Raw genomic sequence first — 18,966 nt, forward strand, 5'->3', positions numbered from 1 at the left:
GATTGAGCTTTTGTGATCTTTCTTTCTTTATTTTTTCTTTGAGGTCATGTGTGATATTTTCTCCTAAATATTAAACCGTTCAACTAGCTCGACTTTATGTCCATTTATGATTACGTGGTTAAACACCAGCAGATCCATGGTCATTATTCTAGTCTTTTCATATGATATTCTTAGGCCTATATTCCTGCTAGTTCTTCCAACAAAGTTACTTGAATTCTAGCTTCTGTGATGTTATTGGCGAGAAACACTAGGTCATCTGTAAATCCTAGACAGTTTACTTTGATATGGTTTACATGTTTCCTTGCTTCAATTGTTACGTGTGGTAGGTCTTTTTTGTACCATTTTCTCATTACATATTCTAGGGCGCAGTTGAACAGCAGTGAGAATAGTTCATATGGCCTTGTCTTAAACCTTTTTGATTAGGAATGGTTCTGATATTTGTCCTCTGAATTTTATTTTGGAGTATGTGTCAGTTAACGTTAGTTCTATCATTTTTACTAGTTTCGGGTGTAATCCTAGGTTTCTTAGTATTTTCAGCATTAATGGTCTATGAAGACTGTCGTAGGCTTTTTGGAAATCTATAAATGATATTACTAGTTGTCTTCATTTCATTTGTGTACATCCATTATCAATTTGAGAGTAATTATTTGCTCAAGACAGCTTCTCCACGGTCTAAATCCCCCATTATATTCTCCCAGTTCATTTTTTAGTTGATCTTTTACTTTATTCAGTATTATCTTTGAGAGTATTTTATATGTGCAATCTAATAGTGAAATTCCTCTGTAGTTTTCAGGGTTGCTTTTATCTCCTTTCTTGTGTAGTGGGTATATGAGCACTCATACCACTCACTACACAAGAAAATAGTCCAGTTTTTAGGTAATTTTTCTTCTTTCCAGATTTTTTGGAGATTTTCTAGAAGTGACTGTTTAGTCTCCTTGGAGGAGTATTTCCAAAGTTCTACCACTGTCTGGTCTTCCGCTCTTGCTTTGTGATTTTTCATTTTTCATTCACAGATTAATTTATATTTTAATAGATCAACGTTAAGTACAGAATAATTGATATAGGATGACTTACCTTATTTCATTACACAAACAGAAGTGCTTTTGCGAACTTGATTTGCATCATCAGCTGCATACATTTATATATGTACTACAAAAATCATCATAAACTTGCAATCCATGATAACATAGTACTTATCCATTTATAATTTTATGTTAAAAATATTTTTAAACCAATTAAATTTTATTAAAAAAACTTTAAATAAATTTAACGTTATCATACTTCAAAATCTTATATAAAAAAATGTACAACTTATTTAAATTATAATCAAAACAAGAGATAAAAATCATAAAATATAACAATTTTTTTAAAATTATAAAGATTAATCAATTAAGTTAAAATTAAAATGTAATTAAAACAAAGATAAAAATTAAATAATTAAAAATTAAAACTTTTAAAATAAAAACAAGAACTTGAGCAAAGCAAAATCATGCACCAGCCATTTCACTGAATTTACTCTACTACCCATACTGAATGATCAATTACCACTATCATCAAAAAAGATAGTAATACTGTCTACTGCAGCGTTTATAATATAGTCACTCTCATATACTGTTTGAAGGTTGATCATATTAAATTTATTCTTATGTTTATATATATAATACCTTTCTAAAATGTCAAAACCCTTATTATTCCTACACATATCGCATTTTTTAATTTTTAAGTTTGTCTGAATATCTGATTTGTGTGTTTATTTTTAATCAAATGATCTGATACATTCGAAAAACCCAGTTTACCTTTTTATAACTTCTAAAATGTTCCATTAATCTAGTTTTAAAAGATCTAGTGGTCTTACCAATATAAATATGGTCACAATCATTACATACGATTTTATAAATACCACTGAAATTGTATACATCAGAAGTAATATTACGTATATTACTTATTAAATGTTTTATTATGTGGTTATTCATCTCGTATGCAGGTGAAACTTTGGTATGCAGGTTTGAACTTATTGTTATCATAAACCTTTGTAATGTCTTCAACTATTTTATCAGTACATACATATTTGAAATTTACATATTATGTACAGTATATAGATATTTTATTTACAGGAGTTTGAAGATAAAATAGTTTACGAGATAAAACATACACATGATATTTTAAATATATGTATATATATAAACTAACAAAACATAGTAATTACTTAAGTTAAACTTACCATATTAATTTCCAATTACCAATTTTCACAGTATCCCGCATTTTCATTTGGTATTAAATTCTATGTTTTACATTAATATATATTCTTTTAATAATTTTTCATTTTATTTGAAATTATGTTTTCTATTTTTAAATTTCGAATGAATTCCAGTATGAAATTTCAAATTGCAATACTGGACAGCAAAATTTACATATGCGTTCATGGGAATGATTTGATCTTTTTAAAAGATTAAATCATTCCATCTTTCAAATATTGAACTGATTTTATTTAATGATTATAAATAATACTAGTACATGAGTTTCTAAAACATTTTTAAGTTTAATATGGAGAAAAAACAGCCTACAATTTCATGAAGAATTCCTAAATAGAAATAGTGTACAGAAATTACACAAAATATTTCTGTGTAAAAGTATCTAAATCTACATAAATATAAAAACTCACTTTTGAAGACTTTGTTTTTGAACATTCTGCAACATGCTCTTTACAGGAATTCTGATGAACTGTTATTGTACAATCTGTAACAGAAAAAAAATCAGAAATAATTCATAAACATTATTTAATTATAAAACATTTAACTAAAAATAAATAAAATACATTGATAATACTCACTTTCACAGTAAAAAGCTGGTTTATTTGTAAGAGGTTTTGAGCACCAATCACAGAGATGGGAAGACCCGTAACACACAGAAACCCACTGGTGGCTTTGTTTCTTTGATTTATCCTATAAAAAAACAACAAATAAAAATAAAAACAAACAATATTTTTACTTTTTTTATGTGGGTGAAAAATGCTTTCGCATTATCATCGCCTGGACACAATATATTTGTTGTAATCACAGAAAAGGATATATTATATATATAAATTAAAATAATAAATTAATATCTGCTTTACGGAAAATGGCATTAGTAGCTGAAACATACTATAGTAATTCACATACTTGAATATAAACTGATGGCCCTAAAAAACATAAAACATAAAATAGCAACATTTCATTATCCCCAAGAATAGTTTGCATGTTAGCTCCTATGTTAAATCTGCAATGCAATGCCGCATAACAGATAATCCACAAGAACGTACAACAACGTTAGTTGGCAGTTGCAGCAAGCACAAAGGGGTATACCTATTTGTGTCATCAGATATCCATCAGTGAGCCTAGTATGCGCTATTCATAAATGGCAGATAATAACCTCCTCTCGACAGTTATTTCTGTATGAGGAGCTCCACAGTGACATAGTGGATGAAGTCTATTATTCAGTGTAGCACTCCCATTCATTTTGCCACTCATCATGAACCGCTCTCTTCAGGAAACAGGCAAGATCATTAGAAGTAACAAGATTGGTGAAAGTCTGCTGGAAACAAGCCTCTTTTGCTGCATCACCAATGCGCTTGCTGCCTAAAATCCCAGTATGGCTGGGATCCAGCAAAAGCTCACTGTTGTAATACGATGATTCATTTGTGAAATGAATCTCATACACAACAGGGTGTTTGGAGTACATAAATTACCTATAAGGAACTCATGAAATCTGCATTCCAAGAGCGGTGAACCAAGCAGATGAATAAGCCACACAGCTGTAGTCCAAGCAGGTACAGACTAGAGCTCGGCTGAAGTGCAACATGCATACTTGATCAGCTCCCTATCGAGTATTAGATAAAACTCTTAGCATTTCTAACATTTTTAAACATTGTTTTACCATTCTCCTTGTGTTTTCATTTGTGTTACCCATGTTATTCATTGGTCAAACCACATTCCTAAAAATCAAACCCATGTGCATGCTTCAACTGATTCACTATGTAAAAACACTTGAGGGTCAGTATCTTCTCTCAAGTGTGAAAAAACAAATGCATTTCATTTTCTCCGGAGAAAACTTAAATCCAGTCGTTTTATACCACAATTCTAAACTGGTTATTCTATTTTGGAGCAGCTTGTGGCTAGTAGCTAAAGTTCTAGATGTTATGTAAGTTGAGAAGTCATCAATAAATAAAGAACCATAATGCATTTTTGCACACAGTTTGTGATACTATTTATGGCTACATCAAATAAGGTAACACTAAGGATACTTTTATGTGGTATTCTGTTTTCTTGGACTCTCTGTTTTCATTCTAACTTGAAAGGACTGACTGTTGAGGAAACCCCTGAGATAAATGCAAGGAGATTTCCTTGTATACCCCATTCATGCAGTTTATTTAAGATTCCTCTCCTCCAAGTTGTGTCATACACATTTGGCATATCAAAAAACAACCAACTTTCTACTTCGCAACCAGGCTTTGGCAAAGTAGGAAGGCATTTTGAATAAAAGATTCCAGGGCAACTACATAATCGATAGCCGATCTACCTTAGCGGAAACTGCATTGTTCAGGAGCAATTAAGGCATTTCTCTCAAGGTACCACACTAGACAATAGTTAATCATACATTCCATCAACTTGCACAAGGTACTGGTCAAGGATATATGAGTAGAATAACTGGAAGGGCATGATTTATCTTTACCAGGTTTCAGTAATATCTTTATCATTCAGGTTCAGTAATATTTTTACAGCTTAATTTCTGATTATCTTTAGAAAAAAAAATCTGCTTTACCAGTTCAGTGATTATTTATCAAGACGTTGCCATTGTTGCACATACAAATTCTGCTGTTGCTATACTTGCAATTATAAACCTGCCTAGTTATACCTGCAATACTTGCTATACTTGCATAAGGTATATATAATATATATATATATATATATATCTTTTTCTTAAGAATCCGACCAAGCAGCACTGTAATAAATATTTTGTTGTTAAGTTCAACAAAACCATTTTGGAAAATATGGTAAAATTTTCCTTTAAAATACCATTGAATAATTAACCTTATTAACTTGTGGATAAAAAAATTAACTATTCTAAATTTTTTTAGTAAATGCATTAAAAATAAATGAATTTTTTACCAACAAGTAATTCCCTTTATATTCATTTAGAAATAAATATTATATATACAACAAAGATACAAGAACTTATAATGTCTGGTACCATGCACATTGTAGGTGAGACACAGCTAAAGTTATTTCATACAGTAGCATTTCAATGTGCATTTGTATTAACTGAATAGCAAGAGTTGTAAATAAAAATGCATATAGAGAATTGGGGAGTATGAATTTGTTCTGCAACTGCTAAATGAGATCCAGCAAGGATCGAATGAAATACCTTCAGATTTAGAAACAAGCAAAGACTGTGTCAAGAGGGGGGTTTAATCTAGAGCTATTAATGTTCTATTATCTTAATTCTTTTACAACGATCATGGTAGCACTTGTCTTGTAAAAGGAATAATTTTGAGCTATTAAATGTATTAATTTTAGAATTTATCACATTTTATTAGAAATATCATACACATTTTTTAAAATTATTTAAAATATAATCTTGTGACAATATTTTTTATGATACTTTTGTAATTTTTTCTTGTTTTTTTTCATAAGCAAAGTAAAATGAAATCTATAAGTTTTTGACATACAAGAGAAGACAACTGTAAAATAGAGAGTACTTCAATTTTTGTATACATTTGTACCTAAATACAAAAAAAAAAATTATTTTATTTTTTATCTACAAAGAATAATCTTCAAAATCAATTTTACGTTTCATTGGTTTCAACTTCAACAAGACGTTTATGCACTACAAACATGAAGTAAGATATACATTTCAACAACCAATATATAAAAAAAATTAAAAAAGTAAAAAAATTTAAACGTAACATTTCTTGTCTCACCAAATGATAAGTGTGAATACAAGAGAGGTTTTTTATAATAGGATATAACAAGGACATTAATAAATAATAATGTAACAGATATTAATAAATATCCCAGGAGCAAAACATAATAATTTAAAAAAATTAATTATACATTTTCATTTACGTAACGCATTTTATTTTTCCACTCTTTTCTCGGCTTTCACAGAAATCTCTGCCTGTCAGAATAAATGAATATATAAATTCTGGATTAAAAACATCACTAAAAAATTAAAATATAGAGATATATGTTTACCATCTCAGTCGCTGATACAAAATGAATTATTCTGCTGCTACTATAATAAGTTGCAGACGTAACTGTATTCATTTTTTATATTTTTAAATAAAAAACTGAATAATTTAAATTAAATGTATTATTTATCTAATCCAATCATCATGTTCAAAGTTAACTGTTCATTAATATGTTTTTGTTGCTATTTTTTTTTTAATTATATGTATTCTCTTGAAGGTAAGGATATATTTAAATTAATTTATATTTGCATATTATTTATACATGAAAATGCATGTTTCTTATCTCTAATCTGATCAACATAATTACATGCAATTTATTGTATATATATATATATATATACTTGAAAAACTTTCCTGAAAGTGTTTAATTAAATTTCCGTTATGTCATTCCTATGAATATGTTTTTACAATTACACTCTCCAAATTCTATTTTATAACCTTCTGTTTTGTTACATATATATTATAATTAGATTTGTTTTAAAAATAGTTTTCTGATTGCCAATTTTTTTTAAAGACAATTTCATAATAAGGAAAATTGTTTTTGAAATATTACATGTTAAGTAATGACTGTTTTAATACAAAAACAAAACTGAGACAAAGAAAAAACCTTTATTACATGAAAATAAACTTACATATTTATATTACTATTTCACATAGTCAATGCAAAACATTTTTTTTAATGTGCTATTAGCTTTATTCCATCTTGGAAAAAGTTTCTACCAGTGATGTATACCGAATAATTACTTCATCTTTCAGTGCCACATGATTTTCAAACCTGTGATGCAAGCCATTATTATTTTGCTATTCCTTTGACAGAGAAAAAGCTAAAAATCGTCAGGCTCAAGATCAGTACTGCACTATAGATGTTTAAAGACTTCCAAACAAAGTAGTTTTAATTCTTGAACAGTTTTTATTGGAGAGAAACAAAATTGCAGAAACAAAATCATATCGAACTGTTTAATACACATTTTATTATTAATAGCATATCAAAATCTTTTAAGAGCTACAAAACATATATATCAGAATTTACAGTACTTCCACAATGAAGAACTCTGCAAGCAATATCCCTTTTTTATCCTAAAAAGTATAACAGCCATAAGCTTGCTGACTGAATGTTCTTAACTGAACTTCTTCGGCCTCAGACATGACAAATGTCACCACTGCATTAATTGCTACTTTGTTTCAACATCTTCATACCACATCCAAGTCTCACCTACAGTCACAGTCTAGTTAACCAGTTCATCTTCTTCATTTGAGCTACAGCATGACACTTTTCCTTGTGTCATCTGTCAACATTTTTGGCACCCATCTGACACACAACTCTTCTAAATCATATATTTCATTAAAATTTTATAAATTACTGAATATAGAATGTTTGGTAGTTCATGATACATGTGAAAATGTAAATCATCTGTTTTCATACATCTTTTTCATTCAAAGTTTGTTCTGCCTTCTAGAAATAAGCAATACTATTCTTTAACTTTAACTTCACACACAATATTTAATACACAAATATTGTAAATTTCTTTGCAAATAATAGTAGCAGGTTTGAGTTTGGCCACTTGCAAATTACAGCTCATCTCACAGTTCATGTATTTATTTTAGCACACTCATTTATATCAGTTTTTGCAATTAACATAAATATAACTGGACTATATTGTCGGTAACAGACAACTACTGATACAAATAACTGGGATATGCAAACACTATGTTTCCAAATCTTAAATCAGTCACAACATTGAAATGGCCAATATTTAAAAAAAGATACCTTAAAAAAGATCATTTTCACTTTTACAATAATTATTTTCTTAATCCTAAACGTTTTCGACTACACACTGTATGATCATTAACTGTGGTAGTTCAAACCTGTTAATAAATTTTCTAGTTACTTTTTTTTATAGTAATTGTAAGTTACACTTATAATTACTACAAACTTCTATTTCAATATATCTTTTTATTGCATGTTTATACAGGAAAACGCGTTTAAATAGACATATAAAACACAAAAACTTCATAACAGTATTGTACAAATGTTATGAAAACACTACATTATAAGGCACTAATATTCATCCATACTTACTTTACTTAACTTCACAAAAAAAATAAGTGGATATATAGTCATCAATTTATTTATTATGGAGAGGTTAACTGCAGCCTACTTTAGAGTGCAGTTTAAACGCAGGTTACAGAAAAATTGCAAGCAGCCTACAATTAAAAGCTACAAAACACTATTAATGGTAACAAATCAGATTAAAAATAATAAAATAATTATCACCTTCTTTTTTCTAAAAAATAAACTGCCTCTTTTTCTTCTTTTTTCAGAATGATCATCATACACAGCACTGAAAATAATACAGTTAACTAATATTAATCTTTAGGTTTTAAAACTATTAAATAATACTTATTGACAACTAATTAAGAAAAATAAACAAATAATGTAGTATTTCATTTTACATTCTTCCAAGTTAAAATTTGAATATTTAAAAGTGAACAGAATGTAGAAGTGAATATGAAAATTTGTAATAAAGAAAAAATATAAATAAAATATTGATAATAATAAAATGATGAAATATAATAAAATAATGTAATATGATACAAGAAAAGAATGATGTAAACTTAAAAAAAAACCATATCTATGAAAAAATATAGAAATAAAATTAAAGCTAAACACACTTTCAAATGAAGAATGCAAAAAATTAACAACAGTTACAATTTAAACTCACTAACTGATTTTATGCTTGACATAAAAGACTTCAACAGAGAAACAAAACACAAAATAACCAAAAAGCTGCAGCTCAACAAAATATAATTATGTTTTGTTCAATTTATATGATATAATCTCCACTATACTACTACACAAATAAGCACAGAAACTTAAAGACTGCCAAGAAATAGCATATCTACAAAGGTTTACACATATACATAAATGAGGGTGGTTTTTTGTTAAAAAGGCCAGTTTTTAAAATCACTGAAACTGGAAAACCAGACAGCAAATTTATAGTAAGTTCAGGATTAACAAAGCAAACCAATAATATCATAAACTGCTAAGTTTAGGCTGTAATATTTTTTTTATTAACAAAATACTGCTGAACTAAGTGCCATGAGGTTAACCAATAGGTTAACATGGTCAACACTGAAGACAGATCATTTTATGGGGAAAAAAGAACAGGTGGTTTAATAACTTTAGAATTCCTGTAGAAGTTTTCTGCAGTCTCACACCACTTGACAGTGAATGCAAATCTAAGAAACAACAAACTATACATCACAGGAGTGCCAAAAAAAAAATAAATATTTGATGCACAAAAGTGGAAAGCTTAAGTTTAGCTTAAACGTTTTTTTCCACTGCTATTGAACTAAGTATTTTGTTAAACTATTACTAGAGATAAAACCCAATTTTAAACAGCAAATGAAGATAAACAGTTAAATGCTATGTGATAGCTGTATTTTTAGAATATATCATCTTAAAAGGCAAAATGGTTCAATCAGCACTTTTTCATAAAAATCATGACTAATTTTGCTAAGAAACAAACTACATATTGCTACAGTTTTAATAGAAATTTGTTAATACTCACTCTACAGTCCCATGTCTTATACCAGCTACCACTAAATATTCTTGAAAATACGATTAACTCAAGAAGAGAAAAAATGGAATAGTTTAGACACTGTTGAACAGTTGATGAAATAATAATAAAAAAAAGTTGAACAATATTAAAGACATACAAAATCAATCTTTTCTACATAGTCATTATTACCTAAGATAACATTTCATATTTAAATATAAGAGATCATTTTTTAAAAATAACTGAACCTTACTTAAAAAACCTATATAATATTCATTAAAAACTGTAGACTTTAAAATATTATTTAATATAATATAATAGACTGTTTTATGTATATATGATTGGCGAGAACTCTCTTAATATTAATTTACATGGAATATAGGTGAAAATAATTATAAAAAATAATGTGGGAGCAAATTAAGATAATGGCAAACTGGTTCACGGAAGTTTATAAAAAGGATTCAACTACACTGTTTTTTTTTTACTGTCTTTGAACAAGAAATTATGTAAGATACAATCATAATTTAACTATAAGGACAACCAACAAAATCTATTAGTTTTCCTGATATTTTATAAGCATTGTTTTAAGAAAACTGCAGTATCGTATAATAACTTTATGTATAAAATATCAGTGTATTTATGATAATAAAAATTATCATTTTTAAAAAAAAACTGAAAACACTACATAAATAGTCAGATTTTAAAGAATTATGTTGCACTAAAAAACAAATAAGTTTAAACATAAACTACAAGACTATTCTGAAATTAACAAGATAAATACAAAAAAAAAAAGAGAAAAATAGCTTGGCGGTATAGAAAAAAAAAAAACTGGTAAAAGAAAAATTACTCTTCACCTAAACACTGCATCTACATTTTTTGGTAATTTCAATTAGACCATAGTTGCTTCATTCATGTTAAAATATTAAATATCAAAAAATACAACTAGCAATTGTAATACAAATTATGCATGAAATTTTATCTCTAATTACATATTAGCAATCTAAATGAAATTAAGCTTTAGCTAAAGCCAGGAGAAATAAATACAAAGGTTACAGCTACTTTGTAACCATTTGCTACTACTTTATTTTTAAAAGAAAAATGCTTCTTATTTTATGTAACAGACAATTATTACCAGTTAAGAAAAACCTACTGAAGTAGATAAATATGAATCAAGCTCTATTTTACACATATATAAAAGTGAATATTTGTTTGTTTGAATATATGTGTTCATTGGAACACATATGGGACAAATATGTCCCATATACCCATACGAAACAAACAAACAAACAAATATACATACAGACTTTCTTTTTCTATTTATATAAAAGGCAATGTTTGTACGTGTCCGCTGTAGACTAAAAAACTACTGGACTAATTTATGCATAGGAAAATAGGGAAAAGAGGAAAGAGAAAAGAAGAGGGAAATTGAAAAAGGAAAAGGAGAAATGGAAAAGGGGGAAGTTGGAAAAGAAATAGGGAACAGGGGAAAAATTTTGTGAAGTCCCATAATGTTCAGTTTTTAATGCTTTATCAAACTTTCAATTGTGTTAATTTAATCTACATAAATACACTTAAATCTAGCAATAGCAAAGCATTGCCATGTCAGCTAGTTACTGATATATTTTTAAAATTAAACAAACAATATCTGATACAGTCTGCATAATTAAATAAAACAGCAATCAAAACAGGATAGATATTTCCAGCAAGTGTAGTATAATACTCACTTGAACAAATGGTACTGCAAGGAGAGGTGTGTGTCAGGACCTACAAAGTGCTTGTCAGGATCCAATAGGGTTGCCAACATATCCTCTTCAGTCTCACTTTCAGTTCCACTGGGCCGCAGTTGGCACCCTCTATTATGCATATCACAACAGTGCAAAAGTGCAAACACAATAAAGAAGCCATGCCAGTGCAATACAACATGCAGCACTACACTACACTAAATTATTCATTAATAAATAAAATAATATGTGCAAAATCAGTAAAAAGTCAGAATAAAAAATATAATTAAAATAAACAGAAAAACTTTGTAAACAAATATTTAAATCTGTTTAATAATAAATAAAAAAATGTAAAAGCTTTTAATACATTAAATTATACTTATAAGTCTTATATTAACTCATTATTTTATGTAACAATTTTAACCTGAGAACACTTTTTATTCCATCTACTGTTATAAAATTTTAATTTAAAAAAAATAAAAATAGGCACAAGAAATAAATAATATGACCTATGTGATAGACCATTCATGGGACTACTTTGAGACTATTCATTCAGATAAGAGCTGTAAATTATTTTAACATTATTTGCAATAATTTTCATCATCTGAAATTGCACATTGTAAAAAAAGCACACAGTATGTTATTTATGTAAAAAAAAAACACATTGTAAATACAGGAGGCCACATTTTCCAAACTTAATGTAGTCTTCATATTCACCAAATAGAGTCCCCAATTTATGACATACTCCACAAAGAGAAAGAAGAATTTCCTGATAGAAAACAAAGAAGATAGTTTTGTCATTTTCAGGAATAAGGGACACAACATACTTAAGTCACTATTTGCAACTTCTGTTTTAGTCATACTGTTATCGACTTAACATTACTTTATAAAAAGTTACATAATGAATAGTCACTGACGGTTGTGAACATGAGAGACTTCATCCACTAAATGGAGAATGTGTTACAAAGGAAAAATTTAAAATAGAATCTTTACTAATCTGTTTTCAAAGGCACGCACTGCATCAGGCTACATCTGTGAAGTTCATGCCTCCTAACTACAAAAAATTATTAAGTCTCATTATTAGAAACAACATTTAGGAAGGAAAAATTGAATATTTTTCAGTGTAAAATAACAATAAAAATTTTCAGAGTTATACTCTGAAACAGTATTATTCCTTTAAAATTATTTAGATACTTTTTTAACAAAAAATTAATCTGTAACATTTTTTAAAGATAATTCCAAAAATGATTTAGGAAAATTTAAACAACATTGTCTTATTAACCAATGTTTCTGTTAATTTTCCTACAAAACATCTTTATATTTTATAAGCTCCACAAACTTGAGAAATATGGTCAAATTCCCAAGTTTTAATTTATTAAATAAAATATTCAATAGAAAAATTTTATGTTATGTACACACTTACCCTTGATGTTTCAATAAAAGATTAAAGAGATAAAACCATTAACAAAGGAAAATAAAATTTCAGAAACATGAAATAATAGCATCGGTTATGCTACCTTGTATAGAAAATAAGACAAAATAGATTTAAATAACAAAATACAACATCTCTACTTCCTTCTGCATCTGCAAAATATTTGATAGATTCCAGTGAAGAAGTAGAGTTAAAGATTCAAGGCTAATTTTAAATACAATGGACTCTCTTAAGATATTAACAAAATTTATTTCAAAACATAGATCAAAACTGATCTATGTTTTGTCATAAATCATGACAAAATATTCGACTATATTTACATAATAAGAAGAATCAAATCGTAACCGTTTTAAATTATTAAAAGAAACACAACTAAAAAAATAAAATTAAAGCACTTCTCAGAAAAAAGCAGCTAGATGATGAAAATAGTGTAACAAGGAGACATTTAGTCTCCAGATTATTAAATGAACAGTTTGTTCAGCGTGTTTCCACTGAACATATGGTTCGCGTCCTGCTGGTTAGTTAGTACTAATCTCTGCTGCAGGATGTGCGGCGTCAGTCCACTACTCGAACGATAGGCGTTCGGATTTATGTAGCTGTGTATTAGCAATGTAATAAGTTTTGTATTATTTATTAAGATTTAACTATATCATTTCATGTGTTTATGGTAATAAGAAGAACTTTAATTTAAAACAAAAGAAAATCATCTTTTGGATTGTTGTATTGTTTTCTTTTAACATATTAAAACCATGTTCTATCAGTTCACCTCAATCTAATGTATAAGACACTACAAAATGTAAACTCTCTCTCTATAATTGCTTGTTAAAAATTTAATATGTTTCAATTAATGCTGAAATATCTTATGTTATGTTTTAATATGGGAATCGAATATCTTATGTTATTTTAATATGTGAATCTAAGGTAATATAAAAAATTCTTTAAATATTATGTTTTGATTTTCTTCTTTATAATCGTATGCTTCATAAAAATCAAGAGAATTCATGTCGACAAATAAAATTCACGATTGTAAGATTACAATTCTGCGTAAGTTAACATTAAGCTATTAATGGTTTTCAATGAACAATAAATAAGATTTTGAGCAATTCCGCACATTATTTATTTTACACCCGACGGATGAATCACACTCGGATTTACAGTCCACTAAATGAATATTTTTAGGTTTTAGAACCAACACAGTTAAACTTAAAATGATTATACAAAAAAAAATTATAAAATAAATATTTGCAGTTTGAGAACCTTAAGCATTAAGCAAAAGACAGAAAGATAAAAATTACAAGCAATATACAGACAGAAAGGTTATTGTATACGTCTGTAATGTAAAATAAGCTTCAAGAAGTTTACAATGATTTAGAACATAAAAGAATCAACAAAATGAGAAATATACTTAAAGAAGAACATAAATGAAAGGTATAAAATTCAACTTTCTTCGGGTAACTTGACATAAAAGTAATAAATTGTTTTCGCTTCTTCACAAATTAATTAGCTTCTCAGTGTACTTTTTTTCATGTGCATTTTTCTCTTTTACCTCATTCCTACTTGCCCATATCAATCTGGATAGATTGAAAGCGGAAAGATTTCCACTTTAGTTTCTACATAATTCTACTCTCAAAACTAAAAAGTGTTTATACTTTTCGGTGGCATATTACATGTTACCTAACATTTTGAATAGTACAGCAAAAAAAAAATATTTTACCATTTTTGTAATTCCTGAAGTCCATTTTAGACATTAATAATCTACATTGTGAACACTGATGAAATTCAGAATAAAATATTATGTAATTAATAAAAAAATGAGCATTTTATCAAGTAAGGTAAAGCAGATGCTGAAATTTAGTATCAACAGGAAAGCGATCATTAAAGTTTAACTTAATAATATTTATTTAATGTTAGTTTCCTTTTGAAGGAAACAAACATGATCCAAAATGCATATACGCAATGTATCTTCTAAAATAATATTAACTATATGGTATTAAAGTAGAGAAACACTAGAACAGTGTTATTTTTCATCCAAATGGAGATCATAAAACACATCTTGTCACATCTGATGTGATATTTATACCAATCAGAAGTGGTATTTGATAAGTAAGGCCAACCACCCGTGCACAATATGTGATGATAAAGAAATATATCAAGAGAAGAAAATTCTTATCAAGTTCTTATCAAATTCTTACCTTACCTAAATCAACCAAAAAATTCTCTTTTTATGTAAAATTTCAAATCATTATTATTATTATTGCTCAAATCATTACTACTTTTATTAACTATTTACAACTAAATGGCTTATTGCCTGAACGATTTTTATAATGGTGATCCTGGATCAGATCTTAATCAGATATTAAAAGAAAATAAACAGACTGATTCAGAAGTACAACTATCATTAATTTTTTATGGTTTAGAAACCCTAAGATCACTTCCAAAGTATCCTGCTCTCATTATTATTAAAATATATATATATATATATATATTGCAGTCTGCTAGTACTTTTCTTTAAAACAGAGAAATAAATTTTATTAATTATCCTTAGTTAATAAATAATTAAATAACTGTTCATAAGGAAAGAGAAAGACAACTCTTTTTTTAGCAGTTTTTTTATAAATGGCAAATTGGACAATATTCACAACAAAAAAATTGGAGAAAAAGTTGGAAAATTTATATATTTACTTATCAAAGTATCAATCACTTATGTCCTGGCAAAGTTTTAACTCTGTTACATGATTTTTAAGGTGTCTGATGGGTTTTTACATGTAAAAATTTTGTGATAAAAGAGAATTAAAATCCTAGAAGCTTTAACACAATTGTAAATACAATTAATAAATACATTTGAAAAGGAATTAACCTTCTAAAGAATAATCTATGACTTACATGTACTGGTTTTACTCCTGCGGTTAAAAGTAAAACTTTGTAAAATTTAATTTGCAATAAGAATGGATTCACCTTGATTTTTAAATATTTGAAAATTTATTTTATACACATTTAAATTGAACTTTTATTAATTTTTCCTGTTTCAGTAAAACAGATTACAGAATTAAATTAACAAAAAAAAGGCAAACATCAATTTATCTGTTTTTAAATCGGTAATTAATACTAAACATGGCAGCCATTGATTCGTTTTCTATGTAATATTGGTGCATTAAGTAATTAACCTTTTTTAAAACTATTTTGGCAAATTATGAACTATCTTCCTTGAATGTAGTGTAACGTGAAAATAAACTGTCATTTGTTCTGATTAATAACTACAAAATATTATTTCTTTCTTAAAATAATTATAAATAACGAATCATAATATTTGGACAAACTTTAATAAAACTGCAGAAAAGATATTAATTAATAAAATTAAAAGATTAAACATTTTTATTTCTATCTATTAATTTTAAAAACTGTCCCAAACAAAACTGTTTCACATAAAAATAATAGTAAATAAAATTTACAGTTTTTTTACACAGTTTAAAATTATTTCTATATTAAAGGCAAAATAACTGCTGATGGTAACATTGTTTTCACTTTTATCACACAATTTTTTGAGAACGGTATAATAGTTCACACATAAACATCATCTTCAATGGCACACATTATAGTTACAAGTGATTAAGTACTATTAATAATATTAATGATAGCTTACACAGAAAGATTAGTATTTGTGCCATCAATAGTCGGTACACCAGGTGCTAGATCTCTGGCAGCAAGTATTGAAGGTGTTGAAATTGACTTTTGTAAAGGTAACCTTGCTTGGAGAAGCCGGCACTCTGCCTCCCTCTTTGCTACTACTTTATTGAAGTCATTCTGTACAAAAAAATAATAATTCGCATTAACAAATTAAAAAATAATGCTACATATTTTTTAGTCATCTGTTAAAGTAAATATAAAAATTTTAATCAAAATAATCAAAAGGACACTAAGAAGTATTTAAAAGTATAGTGAAAGAGAATTTTATCAGATGGAAAATTCAGTAACCCCCTGTAAAATTATTACAGAATTATTAAAATTATAACAGTACTGATTGCTGTAATGAAGAAACGTTGCTAAGCAGAAGGCTCAGTAAATTTTTTTATGACTTATTGTTTATCTATTTAACAACAATACAAAGGCTAATTGCTCCATATAATAACCTTATTGACATTCACTAAATTTTTCAGCTTAATTAAATTACAAACAACTAAACTACATCTAAGAGTACATACTGGTTTTAATTATTCTTTTGCTATGGCTAGGAAGAGATTGTAGACACAACTCTACAATATGATCATCATTAAATATATCAATAGTTGGATTTAATCTACAAACAAGACAAAACCCTTAAGAGGTCAGACATAGATTGATGGACATAGGATGATAAATTGGAATAATGAATAACATATCAGGGTCTAGGTCTATTTGGATGCACAAAGAAATAAACACGATCCAGCAGCAACAGACATTCCACCAAGTGATTTATAAATTTATAAAAAAAGTATCAGCAAGGCGATTTCTCCCTTACTTTTAAAGATCGATATTAAATATTTCTATCAGATCTTGAGTGTGATATTCAAAGAACAAAAGTTTTTGAATTTCTAGTAATGTAAGAATATTAGAAATTTATTCTGAACAATGTTGATTAAATCTACATATGTCTGTTGGAATGGATTGGAGATAACAGAACATATTCTCGATCCAATCTGCTCTGTACAACAATTTTATTACTGGGATGATATCCGTAAATAGTTTTGTAAAACCAAGTAATTTATTGAACTATTAATTAGGGAGTCAATCTGCTGTGAATAAATGAATGTAGAGTCCAGTAATATTCTAAGATCTTTCATCACAAATACTCTTACAAAATTTGTATCATTTATAAAGTAATTGTAGATCTAATAATTTAGTTTCCTGGTGAGAATTATGTATTAATATTTCTTAATACTAAACCAAAGACCGTTTTTGAGACTACACCTTAAAATCATATCAAGATCCTGCTTTTGCAGAATGCAATCATCATTAGAAAAGATCAAGCGATTACTTTTAATATTATCTGCATACATCAAACATCTTGAGTATCTGATGTAACAAGGGAGGCCTTGTTAATATTGATTAATAATAAAAAAATTATGGCCTAGGTTACCTCCTTGGAGAACTGCCAAAGTATTACAAAATATATATCTGACCTACAGTCTCCAAATAATAAAAAAATTACTATCTTAAGTAAGTACAGAAAAATTTTATAAAATTAATGTGGAACCCAAAAAAAATAATTTTTTTAATAATATTGATTGGTCAACACTGTCAAATGGCTTTTTATAGTCAGAGAAAATTACATCCACACACGAACCACAATCCAAATGATAAAATATATCAGATGTAAACGTTACAAGATTAGTTATTGTACAGTGGTTCAAACAGAAGCTGTGTTGAGAATCTGAAGTATAGTACGTTACACAGTCAAATACTAAATGAAGATTCAGATATTTTCGCATAACAATTAATTATAGATATCGGTCTATTAGTCGAGATATCATTAATGTCACCTAATTTACATATGAGAGTAATTCTAGTCAGTTTCCATTTAATCAGAAATTTGCTTTCCTTCAATGATTCATTAAAAATATAATGTAAAGGATGGCAAAGAATACTTGTACATCCTTTAATTATATAGGGCAGAATATTATTGCGTCCATAAGATTTTTTGGTATTAAGATGCTTTTTACGTTTTTAAATGTAATAAATAGTTACAGTAATCCATTAATTCAGTGTATTACTCAATAAGGATCGTCAACTTATCTTTTCATAACAGCAGAATCTTTTTGGAAATAGTGTGTGCTAGTTTTATGGATGCAATTTACACATTTTGGTGAATTGCTTTTGTTTGAAGGCTTTTTTTCTTCAAGTAGTTCACTTTGGAACATGTTAGGTCATTTATTTATCTGACCAGTACATCTTCATTTTTTCTGATATCTTTTTCCTTTATTCATCAGTAAGTTCAGGTCTGTTGTTCTTGCATTTTGGTGCTTCTTGGAACCTTTTATTTTCATCTTTTAA

General features: G+C 27.7%; 1 protein-coding gene across 1 annotated transcript in view; it reads right to left on the bottom strand.

Moving 5' to 3' along the window:
• Positions 1-18,966, bottom strand: part of cyst (rho guanine nucleotide exchange factor 18 cysts) — a 414,221-nt gene that overhangs the window by 122,714 nt on the left and 272,541 nt on the right. The window contains exons 8-12 of the mRNA XM_075360791.1: positions 16,580-16,740; positions 11,511-11,639; positions 8,502-8,568; positions 2,831-2,942; positions 2,663-2,736 (exon numbers count right to left, since the gene is read on the bottom strand). Of these exons, the coding sequence (XP_075216906.1) occupies positions 2,663-2,736; positions 2,831-2,942; positions 8,502-8,568; positions 11,511-11,639; positions 16,580-16,740 (543 nt within the window). The remainder of the gene's footprint in view (positions 1-2,662; positions 2,737-2,830; positions 2,943-8,501; positions 8,569-11,510; positions 11,640-16,579; positions 16,741-18,966) is intronic.

The sequence above is a fragment of the Lycorma delicatula genome, chromosome 3, assembly GCF_047948215.1.
Source record: "Lycorma delicatula isolate Av1 chromosome 3, ASM4794821v1, whole genome shotgun sequence".
Taxonomy (NCBI): domain Eukaryota; kingdom Metazoa; phylum Arthropoda; class Insecta; order Hemiptera; family Fulgoridae; genus Lycorma; species Lycorma delicatula.